This window comes from Lepidochelys kempii, chromosome 2 (genome assembly GCF_965140285.1).
Source record: "Lepidochelys kempii isolate rLepKem1 chromosome 2, rLepKem1.hap1, whole genome shotgun sequence".
In the NCBI taxonomy this organism is placed as follows: domain Eukaryota; kingdom Metazoa; phylum Chordata; order Testudines; family Cheloniidae; genus Lepidochelys; species Lepidochelys kempii.
The window spans coordinates 193,441,400-193,455,667 of NC_136381.1; the positions used below are offsets into that span (position 1 = coordinate 193,441,400).

Here is a 14,268-nt window from a genome sequence, read left to right on the forward strand (position 1 = left end):
TAGTTTCTGATTACCATCTGCATGGAGGGCGTGCCAGCATCAGACAATCTTCCCCCCAGATCTGCTACCAGCAGCAAGGCCAAGAGCCTCTTGATTTTAAAGTATGTGTGCGTGTGCTTCAGGGTTAGTGAGCTGAATTATGCAATTGATAATACATGTGCTATCTGATAAGTGGAAGCTTGTTACTATCAGTGTGGAATTATGAACACTGGATCCATTGATACATTAAGTTCTTCACTCTGGTGCTTTAGTCCATCGTAATTATATTTTCTACTTAACAAGGACTCTTCCAGGAGTAGCAGACCAATTCTGTGCATAAATCCTGGGACAGTCCAGGTGTTTAGTGGTCACTATTTGCCATGTGAGCAATCCAAATGAAATTCTAAATGGCAGTCTCTTGATAGCAGGCCAGCGAGGATTGGGATCTCTGTGGAGACACTGCATCAAACAGCCCTAGTGTAAGCAAGCGCAACTCCCAATGAAGTCAACGGGAGTTGCCACTGCTTAGGCCAGGGATGAAATAAGGTCAATATATTCCCCCTTGGATGGGCCAAGGGGGAAAAGTGAGCACCACATATTGTTCACAGGGTGACCCTTCCAGCAAATTAGTCATGAGCTACAGATATTAGTTTTAAGTTTTAAGAGTTCTGTCTAGTCTATCGTTTGATTATGAAGAAATGTATCTGCAGTAATATCTAGGTAAGATGCTCACGCACTGGACAAACCACACTTGATATAAGAGTTGAAATTGAAAGATACAAAAGACACAAGAATAGAAATGGAGACAGCATGGGATCCTCATTAACTGTTCTAGAGTAGAACGGTTGTCTCAAATTAAAAACTACTCCCTGCTGAAATAATATAAAGATACTCAGGCGAGGTAACCACCACCCACCTGGTAGCTTGTCATGATATGCCACACGCTCTATAAGCTCCCGTGATTGGCAGAGATTCAGGATTCAGCTAGAAAATCAAATTAATTCTCAAAAATCTCTCTCAGGGGGGAAAAAGGGAAGAACTGCCCTGAAGAACTTTCTGAACGTGATCAACAAACTGAGATGTTGCAAGTGCTTTCAGCCACTGGAAGAACGTTTGGCTCAGTCTTAAGTACAAATCTCTATCCTGGTCAGTTTGCCATTTCAAAGCATCAGGTGGCTTAACCAAGAAAGCCAGGATATAAACTTGTCCACTGGCAGTAGCACCCGTGCTTTACTGAGCCGCTGTGCTGGCTCTGGGCCAAAGGGTGCTGAGCTCGTGCTCTTTTCAGGCAGATTTATAATAAACTGTGGCCAAAATATTCAAATGTAGCCGCAGAAAAGGTAAGGCCCCTTTTTGCTTTCAGAGGTGCTGACTGCCCGGAGCGTCCACTCTTTGCAATAGACGCTGCAAGTTTGCAGGATGTTTACTGAGGCACCTAAATGCAGATTCAGGTGCCCAACTTGATGCATGTTTTTTCAAAAGTTTAAAAATACATAAAATAAAAAAGCAAAGCAGCAGTTTTGTTTCCCTTATCACCCACCTAGTCCAGGAGTGCCTGAACACGTCCAGGCATTGCCGAGATGGCTCGCTGTGACCTGCATAGACTTGGAAGTTGCAGTTTTAATGTGATGGGTGACAAAGAGCCACGCTTGCCTAAATGTAACTAACTCACCATAAATGTGCTAGCTTCTTGTTGACTCTCAGCATCTCTGCAAAGCTCTTTGCAGCTTCGTCATCTATTGCATTTTTAGTCAACCTAATTAGGGGAGAGAGAGTTTGTTCAGAAACTCTGTTTCACATTTTGACATTTGCTACTCAATTATTTAAGTGCTGACAGCGCACTAAGCTTTGGACAAGCCACAAACAGTTCCTGTCCTGAGCAGCTTCCAAAGCCTGGACACAAGAACACAGGAGAGGCCCAGAGCCTGCCTACTTGGTTTTTATTAATGAGGGGGCAGTGATGATATTTCACTGACATGGGATAGCAGGTGTGGGCCTTGCAGACTGGGAAGGGGATGTGTATGAGAGAGTAAATACAATGCACTGGAAGACATGGACAGGTCCAGACATGGCAGTAGCATTGGAGAAGCCATGAAGGCTGTGGGAACAAACAAACAAAATCTTGTCTCGGACGACAAAAGTGATAGGAGACGAGACTCAGGTCTACACTTAAAAAGCTGCAGCAGCACTGCTGTAGCACCCCATCCACGACACTATTACGCCAGGAGGAGAGATTTTCCCATCGGCAATTCATCCACCACCGCAAGAGGTGGTAGCTATGTCAACACGAGAAGCCCTCCCATCAACACAGCGCTAGCTACGCTTGGCGTTAGGTTGGTATTGCTCAGGGGGGTGGATTTTTCACACCCCTGAGCAACGCAGTTACATTGGTGGAAGCTTGTGGTGTAGACCTAGCCTAAGGGTACGTCTGTACTTCAAGCTGGGGGTGTGATTCCCAGCTGGAGGAGACGTGCCTGCACCGGTTAGATAAGAGCTAGCACATGGCTCTGGAAAAGACCTGTCATAAAGAACACGTAATCGTCCTTTTCCTTCACCCCCATTCTAAAGTGAAATGATCCTTACTTCCCAATGCGAAAGTGTAAAACTAAGTTGCAGCTTTCCTTTCCAACCCATTAACAATGAGTAAGGGGGCAGATATTTCCACAGACTGAACCGATACAGATTACCAAAATATTTTCACGGTGCTGTTGTGCTGCAAAGCTTCAGCAATGCTTTTGCCTCCCTCTGTCGTGATGCCATTGAATGCAAGACTGGGAAACAAGAGAGAGGAATACGTAAAAATAGCCAGCATCTCCATTTTACAAAAAGCCTGACTTGTCTTTAAATCAATCCTAATACGTAGCATTTAGAGAGTGATTTACATGCTCAAAGGGCTCTACAAACGGTAACTAATTAAGCCTTTACCAGCGGAAGCATTTTAACTACATGCTTCTGTTACTGTCGTACAGCCTGGGTCTGACTCTGCCCTCAGTTACACAGGTCACAAGGTTTGGCATCAGAGAGTGGTACTTAGGGGACTGACAGCACAATTGTGATTGGTGGCTTTGAGTGCCAGGGTGAAAAATGTTTTTGGCACCAGGGCCACCCCCACCAATAGCTAAGCCAAAAGCACCCCAAACCACCAGAGACACAAGGGAAAAAAACAGCAGCACAACGCCCCCAGAAGTCACTGTTCTGCTCACCCACTTCCTAAAATCAGCCCTGTCTGAGGCACGTGCTCAACAATGTATCTGTGTTCAGTGCAGTTACCACAACCCTAGGTAAGAGCTGGTCATTTATAGCTTGTACCTGCAGAATTTAATCTCCGAGATGCGTGCAACTGCCCATGGAAATGTAGGCTTACACATAAGGCTGAGAGTCTGTCACGGATTCTGGGACTTTCCAGGGCTTCTGCAGCAGTCAGTGCATCTAGCCCGGGGCTACCCGAGCAGCTGGGGCCGCCCCTGGGCCAGCTGCACTGGCCACTCCTGGGGCAGTCTCGGGCCACTGCTGCCCCCTCCCCAGCACCAGTGGGGGTCTCGGGCTGCCACACACCCCTACCTCCCCCAGCACCAGTGGGGGTCCCAGGCCACACACCGCCCCCTCACCCTAGCACCCGGGCCGCCCTCCCCCCGCCCCAGAGCACCCAAGATTTAGTCAGGTATATAGTACAAGTCATGGACAGGTCATGGGCGGTGAATTTTTGTTTACTGCCCATGACTTCTACTAAAAATACCTATGACTAAAACCTAGCCTTACTTACACACACACACACACACAGTTTTCAGTGCAGACCAGAGGCTTTTTAAATCTTTTCCTCTATCTTCAGCTAGACGTTGGTAAGACTATCTGTCTAATACTAAGCTCCAAGGTTCAGATCTTCAAAAAGCAGCTCTTCTAAGTCCCTCTGGAAGCCAAACATGAGCTGGCAGTATTGCAGGGATGACCAGTGAGATCAGTCCTGGGCAACTAGCTAGCACAAGGCCTAGGTAACCACTTAATTCTCATATGAGTGTTCAAAATAGGGCAGTTGGGGGATGTAAGTGCACAAAGGCTTTGTGTTTGCCTTCTGCACAATTTCACCCACTGTTTTCCTTGGGTACCAATGAAGCCCAAATTCAAATCAGTCACATATATACATTTTATATCAGACATAGTAAATTGAATTCATACAGTTAACACAGCAGGGGGTAGAGGGGGCTGTTTCTTGGAGCGGAGAACCAGGAGAATGTACTAACTACTCACATTTCCAACTGATCCTTCGCAACTTATTCCTTGGATACAAACACAACCATAGGTGTCGAATTTCTAATGTGGCTGGGGGGTGCTCCCCCCAGCCCTGTCCCCACTCTGTCCCTTCCCCCAAAGCTCCCATCCCCATCCTGCCTTCTCCCTCAAGTATGCCCTGCCCTTGCTCCTCCCTCTTATTACCCCCCCACCCCCGCAGCGCTTCCTGCATGCTGTGGAACAGCTGATCGTGGTAAGTGGGAGGCACTGGGAGGGAGGTGCTGATCGGCGGGGCCAACAGCAGGCAGGAGACACTGGTGGGGAGGAGGAGGCACTGATAGGAGGGCTGCTGGTGGGTGCGCAGCACCCATCTTTTTTTTCCATGGGTGCTCCAGCCCTGGAGCACCCACATAGTCGGTGCCTATGAACACAACACCAGTAAGGAGGCAAGAAGTGAGGAAAGCACAGGGGCAGAGTGGGGGAGAACACCATCATGCAAAGTCAGGCCTTCCAGTTGATTCCCAATCACCAGCAATCAAGACTCTGAACTAGCCATGAGCATGCTGGGCTCTGACACTCAATGAAATGGAAGGACAAGCCTGGGAGAACAAATACAAGACCACACTACTGTACACAGCATTTAGGGCCTAAGCCAAAGTCCTCTGAAATCGACAGGAGTCTTTCCAGGGGCTTACTGGGCTTTGGACCAGGCCCATGGACAACCTATGGAATTTGTTCCTGTACAGGTACAAGCTAAGCTCTGTAAGGCAGGCTTAAACCGATACAAGAGGAGTCACACACACAAGTGACACTGGTTGATTTTCTTCTTCTTGGGTGCAGAGCTTGCCAAGCCTATTTTCAGAAGCCTCATCAGCCAAGCACCAGAGGCTTCTGACCACCATCAAATCTGGTCAGAGGGCAGTCGTCAGTGATGTGTGACATTGTGTGCATGGGCCACAACCACACCTGGGACCCTCTTGTTAGCCCTGCGTGTAAAAGCTGGGTGCACACTGACCCTTCACTGTTCAAAACTGGTTCAGAAGGGTCCATGAGCGGTACAAAGCCAGGTACACGCATGGTTGGGTCAGTTACAAGAATGGCTGATGATGCTGGATTTGGCTGCCAACAATCCCTCAATACTTATCTGCAATACTCTCAGGGCCAGCCCGATGGCTCAAACATTGGGGGGAGGCATTGCATCGGGAACATCGGCTGGCAAATGGCTGAGATTCAGTCCTACAAAGGCCTTCGAATGCGGTTCCTTGGTTGAATCATCAATTTCCCTGGTACGAACCAGATAAGTGGAGCAGTTTAACTAAACCAACGTAAGTTAGACCAGTGCAACTTCTGTGTGTAGACAAACCCTGAAGCAGCAATTATTGGTTGCTGCCAGAGGCAGGATTCCGAACTAAAGGTCTGGCCTGATAAGGTGATTCTTATGTTCCAATGACGTGCAAGCAAGCACACGTCTTCATTAAAGTCCATGAAGATTAGTGGTTAGTCTAGTAAAGAGCCTGAATTCTGAAAGGTGTTGAGCACCTGGAACGCCGACTGACCTCAGTGGAAACTGCAGGTACTCAGCATCTGGGATGCCTGGACCTAAGTACAAGGATGACATGCTAAAAGATTGAAACAAATTATTTTAGGGCTATCTTCATCCACCCTTAAACTTTGCATAAAAGCCACCATTGACACTAATGGGTATTCAATAGATGGAACAAGATTAAAGTACTCTAGATTCAGAATGTAAATTCTTAATTTAAGAACTGTAAATTAAGAATGATTAATGACCTGGATGTTGGTATAGAGAGCACAGTGATCAAATTTGTAAATGACACAAAGCTAGGGAGGAGTTGCCAAAACATTGGAGGATAGAACTAGAATTCAGCAGGATCTTGATAAAGTGGAGAACTAGGCTACAGATAACAAGTTGAAATTCAACAAAGACAAACGTAAGGTGCTACACTTAGGGAAGAAAAACCAAATGCACAAATACAGAATAGGGGATAACTGGCTTGGCAGCAGCACTGCTGAAAAGGATCTGGCAGTTGTGGTGGATCACAACCTCGACATGAGTCAGCAATTCAATGCTGTTGCAAAAAAAGCAAATGAAATTTTAGACTACATTAACAGAGGCATAGCATGCAATCATGGCAGGTGATAGTACAGCTCTACTCAGTGCTGGTAAGGTCTCAGCTGGAGTAGCGTGTCCAGTTTTGGTCACCAATGTATAGAAAGGACGTGGAGAAACTGGAAAGGATCCAGAGGCCAGAGACAAAGATGATCAAAGAGATGGAATGCAAGCCATGTGAGCAAAGGCTGAAAGAACTGAGTATGTTTAGTTTGGAAAAAAGGAGATTAAGGGATGACAGGATAGGGGTCTTCAAATTCTTGAAAGTTGGAGAAAAGTTGTCCTCTTGCCACAGAGGGCAGGACAAGAGGAAATGGGTTCAAATTACAGCATAGCAGATTTATATTAAATCTCAGGAAAAACTTCCTAACGGTAAGAACAGTAGGACAATGGAACAGACTGCCTACGGAGCTTGTGGAAGCTCCTTCAGTGGAGGTTTTCAAAAGGAGGCTGAGTCACTGCCTGTCTTGGCTGGTTTAGACACACCAAATCCTGCATCTTGGCAAGGGGTTAGACTAGATGACCCTTGTGGTCCCTTCGAGCCCCATGGTTCTAAGAACGAGGCAGGTGCGGGTGCAATGGCAGAATTCAGACTGCACACGCATACACACAATGACTGGAGCTGGCCTGTGCACATCATCATATTTGCTTTGGCAAGCACTAAATTCAAAACCAAGTTTTTGTTCCTGAGCAAGAGGGCCAGGCAAGCATAACCCAGCTTAGTGCTGGCTCAAGGTGGATCACACCTGAGATAAGACTTCTAGAGGAATTCTGCAGTGAGGAGAAGGTGGTTTCTCTCAGGTAGCTTTTCCATTTGAACAAAAATGCAGCTGTTCATCATTTTGTTTTGTTTCAGGCAGTCATCTGCCCAGAGAAAACAGGGCTGAGCTCTAGCTATGAAATCACCGATAGTCTGAGACAGCAGCCGTGAGCTCTCCAGAGAGCCCGAATGTCTTCGCCACACTCCCTGTTTCTCTACTGAAGAAACTAGTGAGGGGCACCATCTTGTGGGGAAAGCAAGCAAGGGTGTTTGCTCTTTCTTTCAAGAGAGGGTCACGGAGTTTAGTATAACTGGGAGACAAAATGGAAGTAACTGAGCCTCCCCCCCAAAAAAAAGGGGGGGCATGGAGCATGCACTGAAACTGGGAAATGGCCACGAAAATGATTTTAAAATTCACAGCAAGAATTGAAAACATTAAAGCATGTTGAGGTATGAGTTGAGTCATGAGATTTACAATGCTCGCTTCCCCTCGTACCACATTGCCAACTTCAAACATTTTAGTGCTTTCAGATACTAGTTTCAAGCTGAACTTCATTACAAACACTGTCTAATGGATCACTATTACTTATATTGTGGCAGCCCTGTTGTGCAAACACTTAACCAAGGCATGATCCCTGCCCTGTAGAGTTTACAGTCTACGGCTATGTCTACACTAGCACTTTTGTTGGTAAAATGTATGTCGCCCAGGGGTGTGAAAAAAACACCTGCCTGACCGACATAAGTGACCGACAGAAGCACTGGTGTGGACGCTCTCCCACCGACATAGCTACCGCCGCTCGTTGGGGACGGTTTAATTATGTGGACGGGCGAGCTCTCTCCCGTCGGCATAGAGCAGCTACACAGGAGATCTTACAGCAGCGCAGATGTATCAGTAGAGCTGTGCCACTGTAAGGTCTCTAGTGTAGACATAGCCTAAGAAATAGTAGAGAGGCTGCTTGTTTCTCCTCAAGAGAGCATGCTTTACTAATATTCAGCACACCAAGGGCCTATTTCCCCATCACCCTGCGACCTGTGCAGTCATTTGCACCATTACAAAGTAGGTGCCAAGTGCTACCAAATGAGAATGGTAAATGGGTTTAAGGGACCATTGATGGTGCAAGGTTACAGAGAAGCAGGCCCTAGGCCGTAACTTGGAGCATTATAAAAAGAGAAAATGACAGACCTACAAATGACAACCTGTGTTGTGACTGAAAATCCCACCTGATCCCAGACCTCAGGCTAGCCTCTTGTTTGACTCAGGGTCCTGTTAGCCTACAGAGGAAAGGCTGCCTTACCAAACAGCCTTCTCAGACAAAGCCTCTCCAGATCAGCTCACATTCCAAAGCCCGTTAAAAAGGCAGGTGTTCTGTAAAGCTGATTTATTACCTCACATTTGTTAAGGTGGGGTGATTCCTCAGTGCCTCTGCAAACGCCTTCGCTCCTTCATCTCCCACCTGGTTACCCCACATCCTGGCAAGGAAAGAAAACAGAGAGAAATAAGGAACAAGGATCTAGTGCCACCAGTGTCACGTTTTCCCCCCTCCCCAGTGACTGTATACTATTGATCAGGGTTCCAAGCTTCACTCCCATTGATCCTTGCAGGTTCCATTCCCAGCCGCTTGCAGGACTGAGCAATGAGGGTTCAATTCTGCTGTAAAGGCACAGGCCAAAGGGAGCACCGGGAGATACTTTGCCTCAGTGGGAGTGTCTCTTGGACTGTACAGGGGAGCCATCTGCAGCTACACCTCTTTATGGGATACTTTCCCATGCATGCTGATCCTGCTCTGAGCTGGTGTGCGTGGAGGGACCATCGTCCTGTCTCTTCCCTGCCCCCTGTGGGGTGCTTAGTGCAGTCTCTCTATCACCCTGCATGCAGAGACTGTCACTGTACCTGGCCCTTACCCAACCCACACAGGATGTGTGTGCAGGGAGAAGCTTCTTGTGCCCACCCAGCTCCACGCCAGTGCACGGGCCAGGCCCCGAGTGGAGGCGGATACTAAACCAGCCCCACAGGCTCTCCATCCTCAGTAACGTGTGAAGATAAAATGGTGATAATTCTCTATCACACCAGCCCAGGGGAGTGGTTAGCATCTCAACAGCAGACTGCCACTGGGGCGACTAAAATCTCAGGGAACCTCCCTTGGCAGTCTGCTATTGAGATGACAACTCCTCCTTGTGGCTGGGCCAAACCCCGCACATCAGGTCACAATGCCCAGAGCAGGGAGCTGGGCCCAGCCCTGTGGGACAGAAGCTGCTGCAGTGGGGTGAGTACAGAGGGGGCTCACTCTTCATCCCCTCCCACAACTCTGGGGCCTCCCCTCCGCACCAGGCTGAGATGGAGGGTGCTGCTGCAGGTGGTCAATGCCCCCTGGGCAAGTCAAGGAGGAGGCAGGTGCAGCAAAGGACACTGGCCTATGATTTTGGGCCCTCCATGTGAATTTAGGCCACAGACACATGCCTAGTTTGCCTATATATTAATCGGACCCTGGCCCTCTGGAAGCTGCTATTTCTATACTCGGGGGCCAGTCCTTCAGCTGCTGCAAACTGTCATAGCTCCTTTGCCAGCCCCAGCTGACGTCATGTTTAGACTTCCACCAGGGAGTAACTAATTTTACTTACCCAATTTCAAACATTGTTTTGCTCTTCTGGATAGCAAGGGCAAGACATTTCCCTCCTTCAGTGGTTATCTTGTTTGCTCCTATTCTGCATAAAAATATATTCACTTGTAAAATGCAGCTCTTAAAAAAACACACAACTTATCTAGACATCTATATTTGAACTCCAGCTTAGACACTGACCCAGGCAGCCAACTCCTATGGAAGAGAATGGTGGTCAATTATGGCTATTGCAAATTTCCATGGACTAAAATGTTGTACACATTTAAACTTTTGGTTACAAGGAATCGGACCAAAAGTAATCATTTTAGGCTGCAAAATTTAGGCCTGATGCTGCACAACAAGTTAGCAGCAGAGCCATGACCGGAATTCAAGAGTCCTTGGCTCCCAGTACGGTGTTCACTCCACTAGCTCACATGGCTTCTGTTGCCTCTTTTCACTTTCTGTGGTAAAAATAATTAAGCGACAAGTTAATGTGGCTTAACCTTAGGGTGAAAACTGGCCTTGTGCATGGCTAGGCATTCTAACTTTGCGGAAGTTCCCTGTAAACAACGGTAATGGTTCACCATCTGACTACTGGTAATTCCTCACTGACATACATTCCTTCCCTTTATTCACGAAAAGGTCAGGCCTACACAAACCTGAGATTAGTTACAATGAGGGAAATGTATCCTTATGCAGAGGCCCCAGCACAAGGTTTATGAGCTACTAAAGTTCCTCTCCAGCACTCAAAATAGGACATAAGTAGAGTACAGGTCTTGTGCTGACCCTCTGCATCAGGGTGAATGCATCCCACTGGGCAACGCAATCTTTAGTAAAGATTAAGCATTAAAGGAATGCAAGCAGAGCAGTCATTGTCAGAGTATTATAAGGAAGTACATAACTTTGCAAACCTCCTTTTGTTCAATCTATATGTGTTTTCTTTTATTCACGTAAGAAACATTTCTCTTTCTCCCTTTTAAGGTTGATGTACCCTAATTATGGTACCATGGAGCATAATAAGGAAAAATCCTGGACATACTTAACATATGTGAGGCTTGAACATTCTTCAATGAGTCTTGCAACGTATCTGGCTCCAACATCAGTAATTTGATTGTTGTACAAGCTTAAAGAAAAATCACATTAGTAAAAACAGATTATTTTTGCTGTTACCTGAATATACACAACCTGGATATTTTTGATACCCACAGAGTATCTATCTTTATGAGGGTCCTGTACAAAGATTTAAATATTTATTTTTATATTTAAAAAGAAGTAAATGAGCTCTTCCAGCAAACCCAGCTTCCATTTTTTGGTGTCAATATGAAAATACTTTTATTAAAAGTTAATGCCCCAGTAACCATGCAAAATATGTGCTCATTCTTTTATTAGATTCATAAAAGCTCTCTGAAATACATCCTGTTCCTTTCATTGCAAGGTTAGATTACTGAGTAGGTACACTGGGAATAGGGCATTGGTGGAAGGAGGTAATTCTTGGGACTTAAGTTCACTTTTCATAAAGTAATTTTTATGCCACTATTTAACCAAAAGTAGCGAGTAAAGGCTAACAAGCCCACCACCCCAAACTTGACAAAAAACTAATTTTCTTTTAGGTCTTTAAGGAAATCGCTGCTTCCTGCATGGGTAAGTGTGGTTATACAAAAGAATCCAATAAATATGACCCCTTGAAAGTTGACCCTTCCACTCCCCTTCTCTCTTGTAAGCTATATTTACTTTGTATAGAAGAAAGAAATTACTTAACTAGAGGTGGATAAAGACAAAGGAGGTCAGGTACTAGCTGCAAAATTGAACACATCTGATCAGCATTGCAACATGAGCAAGCTTTGCCGTTTGTAGGAATCCATCCTGTGATCAAGGACACAAGGGTTTCTTCAGGTATGTTGGCAACAAGAAGAAAGCCAAGGAAAGTGTGGGCCCCTTACTGAATGAGGGAGGCAACCTAGTGACAGAGGATGTGGAAAAAGCTAATGTACTCAATGCTTTTTTTGCCTCTGTCTTCACGAACAAGGTCAGCTCCCAGACTGCTGCGCTGGGCAACACAGCATGGGGAGTAGGTGGCCAGCCCTCTGTGGAGAAAGAGGTGGTTTGGGACTATTTAGAAAAGCTGGACGTGCACAAGTCCATGGGGCCGGATGCGTTGCATCCGAGAGTGCTAAAGAAGTTGGCGGCTGTGATTGCAGAGCCATTGGCCGTTAACTTTGAAAACTCATGGCGATCGGGGGAAGTCCCGGACGACTGGAAAAAGGCTAATGTAGTGCCCATCTTTAAAAAAGGGAAGAAGAAGGATCCTGGGAACTACAGGCCAGTCAGCCTCACCTCAGTCCCCGGAAAAATCATGGAGCAGGTCCTCAAGGAATCAATCTTGAAGCACTTACATGAGAGGAAAGTGATCAGGAACAGTCAGCATGGACTCACCAAGGGAAGGTCATGCCTGACTAATCTAATCGCCTTTTATGATGAGATTACTGGTTCTGTGGATGAAGGGAAAGCAGTGGATGTATCGTTTCTTGACTTTAGCAAAGCTTTTGACACGGTCTCCCACAGTATTCTTGTCAGCAAGTTAAAGAAGTATGGGCTGGATGAATGCACTATAAGATGGGTAGAAAGTTGGCTAGATTGTCGGGCTCAACGGGTAGTGATCAATGGCTCCATGTCTAGATGGCAGCCGGTATCAAGTGGAGTGCCCCAAGGGTCGGTCCTGGGGCCAGTTTTGTTCAATATCTTCATAAATGATCTGGAGGATGGTGTGGATTGCACTCTCAGCAAATTTGCGGATGATACTAAACTAGGAGGGGTGGTAGATACGGTGGCAGGTAGGGATAGGATACAGAGGGACCTAGACAAATTGGAGGATTGGGACAAAAGAAATCTGATGAGGTTCAGCAAGGATAAGTGCAGGGTCCTGCACTTAGGACGGAAGAATCCAATGCACCGCTACAGACTAGGGACCAAATGGCTAGGGAGCAGTTCTGCGGAAAAGGACCTAGGGGTGACAGTGGACGAGAAGCTGGATATGAGTCAACAGTGTGCCCTTGTTGCCAAGAAGGCCAATGGCATTTTGGGATGTATAAGTAGGGGCATAGCCAGCAGATCGAGGGATGTGATCGTTCCCCTCTATTCGACATTGGTGAGGCCTCATCTGGAAAACTGTGTCCAGTTTTGGGCCCCACACTACAAGAAGGATGTGGAAAAATTGGAGAGAGTCCAGCGAAGGGCAACAAAGATGATTAGGGGTCTGGAACACATGACTTATGAGGAGAGGCTGAGGGAACTGGGATTGTTTAGTCTGCAGAAGAGAAGAATGAGGGGGGATTTGATAGCTGCTTTCAACTACCTGAGAGGTGGTTCCAGAGAGGATGGTTCTAGACTATTCTCAGTGGTAGAAGAGGACAGGACAAGGAGTAATGGTCTCAAGTTGCAGTGGGGGAGGTTTAGGTTGGATATTAGGAAAAACTTTTTCACTAGGAGGGTGGTGAAACACTGGAATGCGTTACCTAGGGAGGTGGTAGAATCTCCTTCCTTAGAAGTTTTTAAGGTCAGGCTTGACAAAGCCCTGGCTGGGATGATTTAATTGGGGATTGGTCCTGCTTTGAGCAGGGGGTTGGACTAGATGACCTCCTGAGGTCCCTTCCAACCCTGATATTCTATGATTCTATGACAGGAGAAGAACTGTTGTATGGGGGACTGGCTGTCCCTGTCCCGCTCCGGCCGTGCTGTCATACAGATACCTGCATCACATCTCACTACACTATGACACAAAACGGTGCCTTACAAAACCTGCCATGTTCAGATTCAGTAAACTAAGGGTATGTCTACATTGCGATAAAAGATCCGTGGGCACAGTTGTGGCTGGCCTGGGTCAGCTGACTCAGGCTCCAGGGGCTCAGGCTGCAGGGCTATAAAATTGCAGTGTAAACATTCAGGCTCAGGTGGTGCCCTGCGACCCTAAGTCAGCTGACCTGGGCCAGCCCCAGGTCTTTTACTGCAATGTAGACATACCCTAAAGGGGCCTGGGTTTCCTTCCTGTACTTGCTAGTGTTCCAACTGTTAGTGTTGAGGGACCATTCAGGATGAAAGGTGCTGCAATGTAACAATTATCTCTTGTGCTGTTCCGAACTGATACATACCCCAGGAAAGTCACAATTTTGTACTTGGAGAGCTCATCATATAGTACTCTTACTCCATGATCTGTGATCTGATTAACACTCAGCCTGAAAGAAGAAAGAAGGGAATCGATGGCTGATTAGTCAGATTATGAAGGGTTCACCAGCCACAGGATATTCTATGGCCTCCTCTTCATAGATTGCTGGAGATCTACACATTTTCCTCTGACATTTTAACAGAGCATCAGACCTTAATATATTAAGGCCATTAACAGAAATGTTAATTCAGTTTTTAAAACTTTCACTTTAAAAAAATAGAGCTCCCACCTAATGCTCTGTATGCTGTACACAGAATTAAAAACAAAAAAATTCAGTAGATCAACAGACCACAGATAGATCCCCGTTTTCCCACAGTTTATTATAATTACAGGAGATGTTCTACTTGGCATCCCC

General features: G+C 46.4%; 2 protein-coding genes across 5 annotated transcripts in view; one reads left to right on the forward strand and one right to left on the reverse strand.

The window, feature by feature from the left end:
• Positions 1 to 14,268, forward strand: part of RPL14 (ribosomal protein L14) — a 247,778-nt gene that overhangs the window by 70,859 nt on the left and 162,651 nt on the right. The window lies entirely within an intron of this gene.
• NOD1 (nucleotide binding oligomerization domain containing 1) overlaps positions 1 to 14,268 on the reverse strand; it is a 58,228-nt gene that overhangs the window by 5,570 nt on the left and 38,390 nt on the right. For 3 of the 4 annotated variants that reach the window (XM_073333301.2, XM_073333299.2, XM_073333302.2), the window contains 6 exons: positions 13,840 to 13,923; positions 10,734 to 10,817; positions 9,717 to 9,800; positions 8,484 to 8,567; positions 2,667 to 2,750; positions 1,652 to 1,735 (listed from right to left, as the gene is read on the reverse strand). In XM_073333301.2, the coding sequence (XP_073189402.1) occupies positions 1,652 to 1,735; positions 2,667 to 2,750; positions 8,484 to 8,567; positions 9,717 to 9,800; positions 10,734 to 10,817; positions 13,840 to 13,923 (504 nt within the window). Of the gene's footprint in view, positions 1 to 1,651; positions 1,736 to 2,666; positions 2,751 to 8,483; positions 8,568 to 9,716; positions 9,801 to 10,733; positions 10,818 to 13,839; positions 13,924 to 14,268 lie in introns of those variants that run through there. The other variant, XR_012157492.1, reaches the window with a different exon arrangement.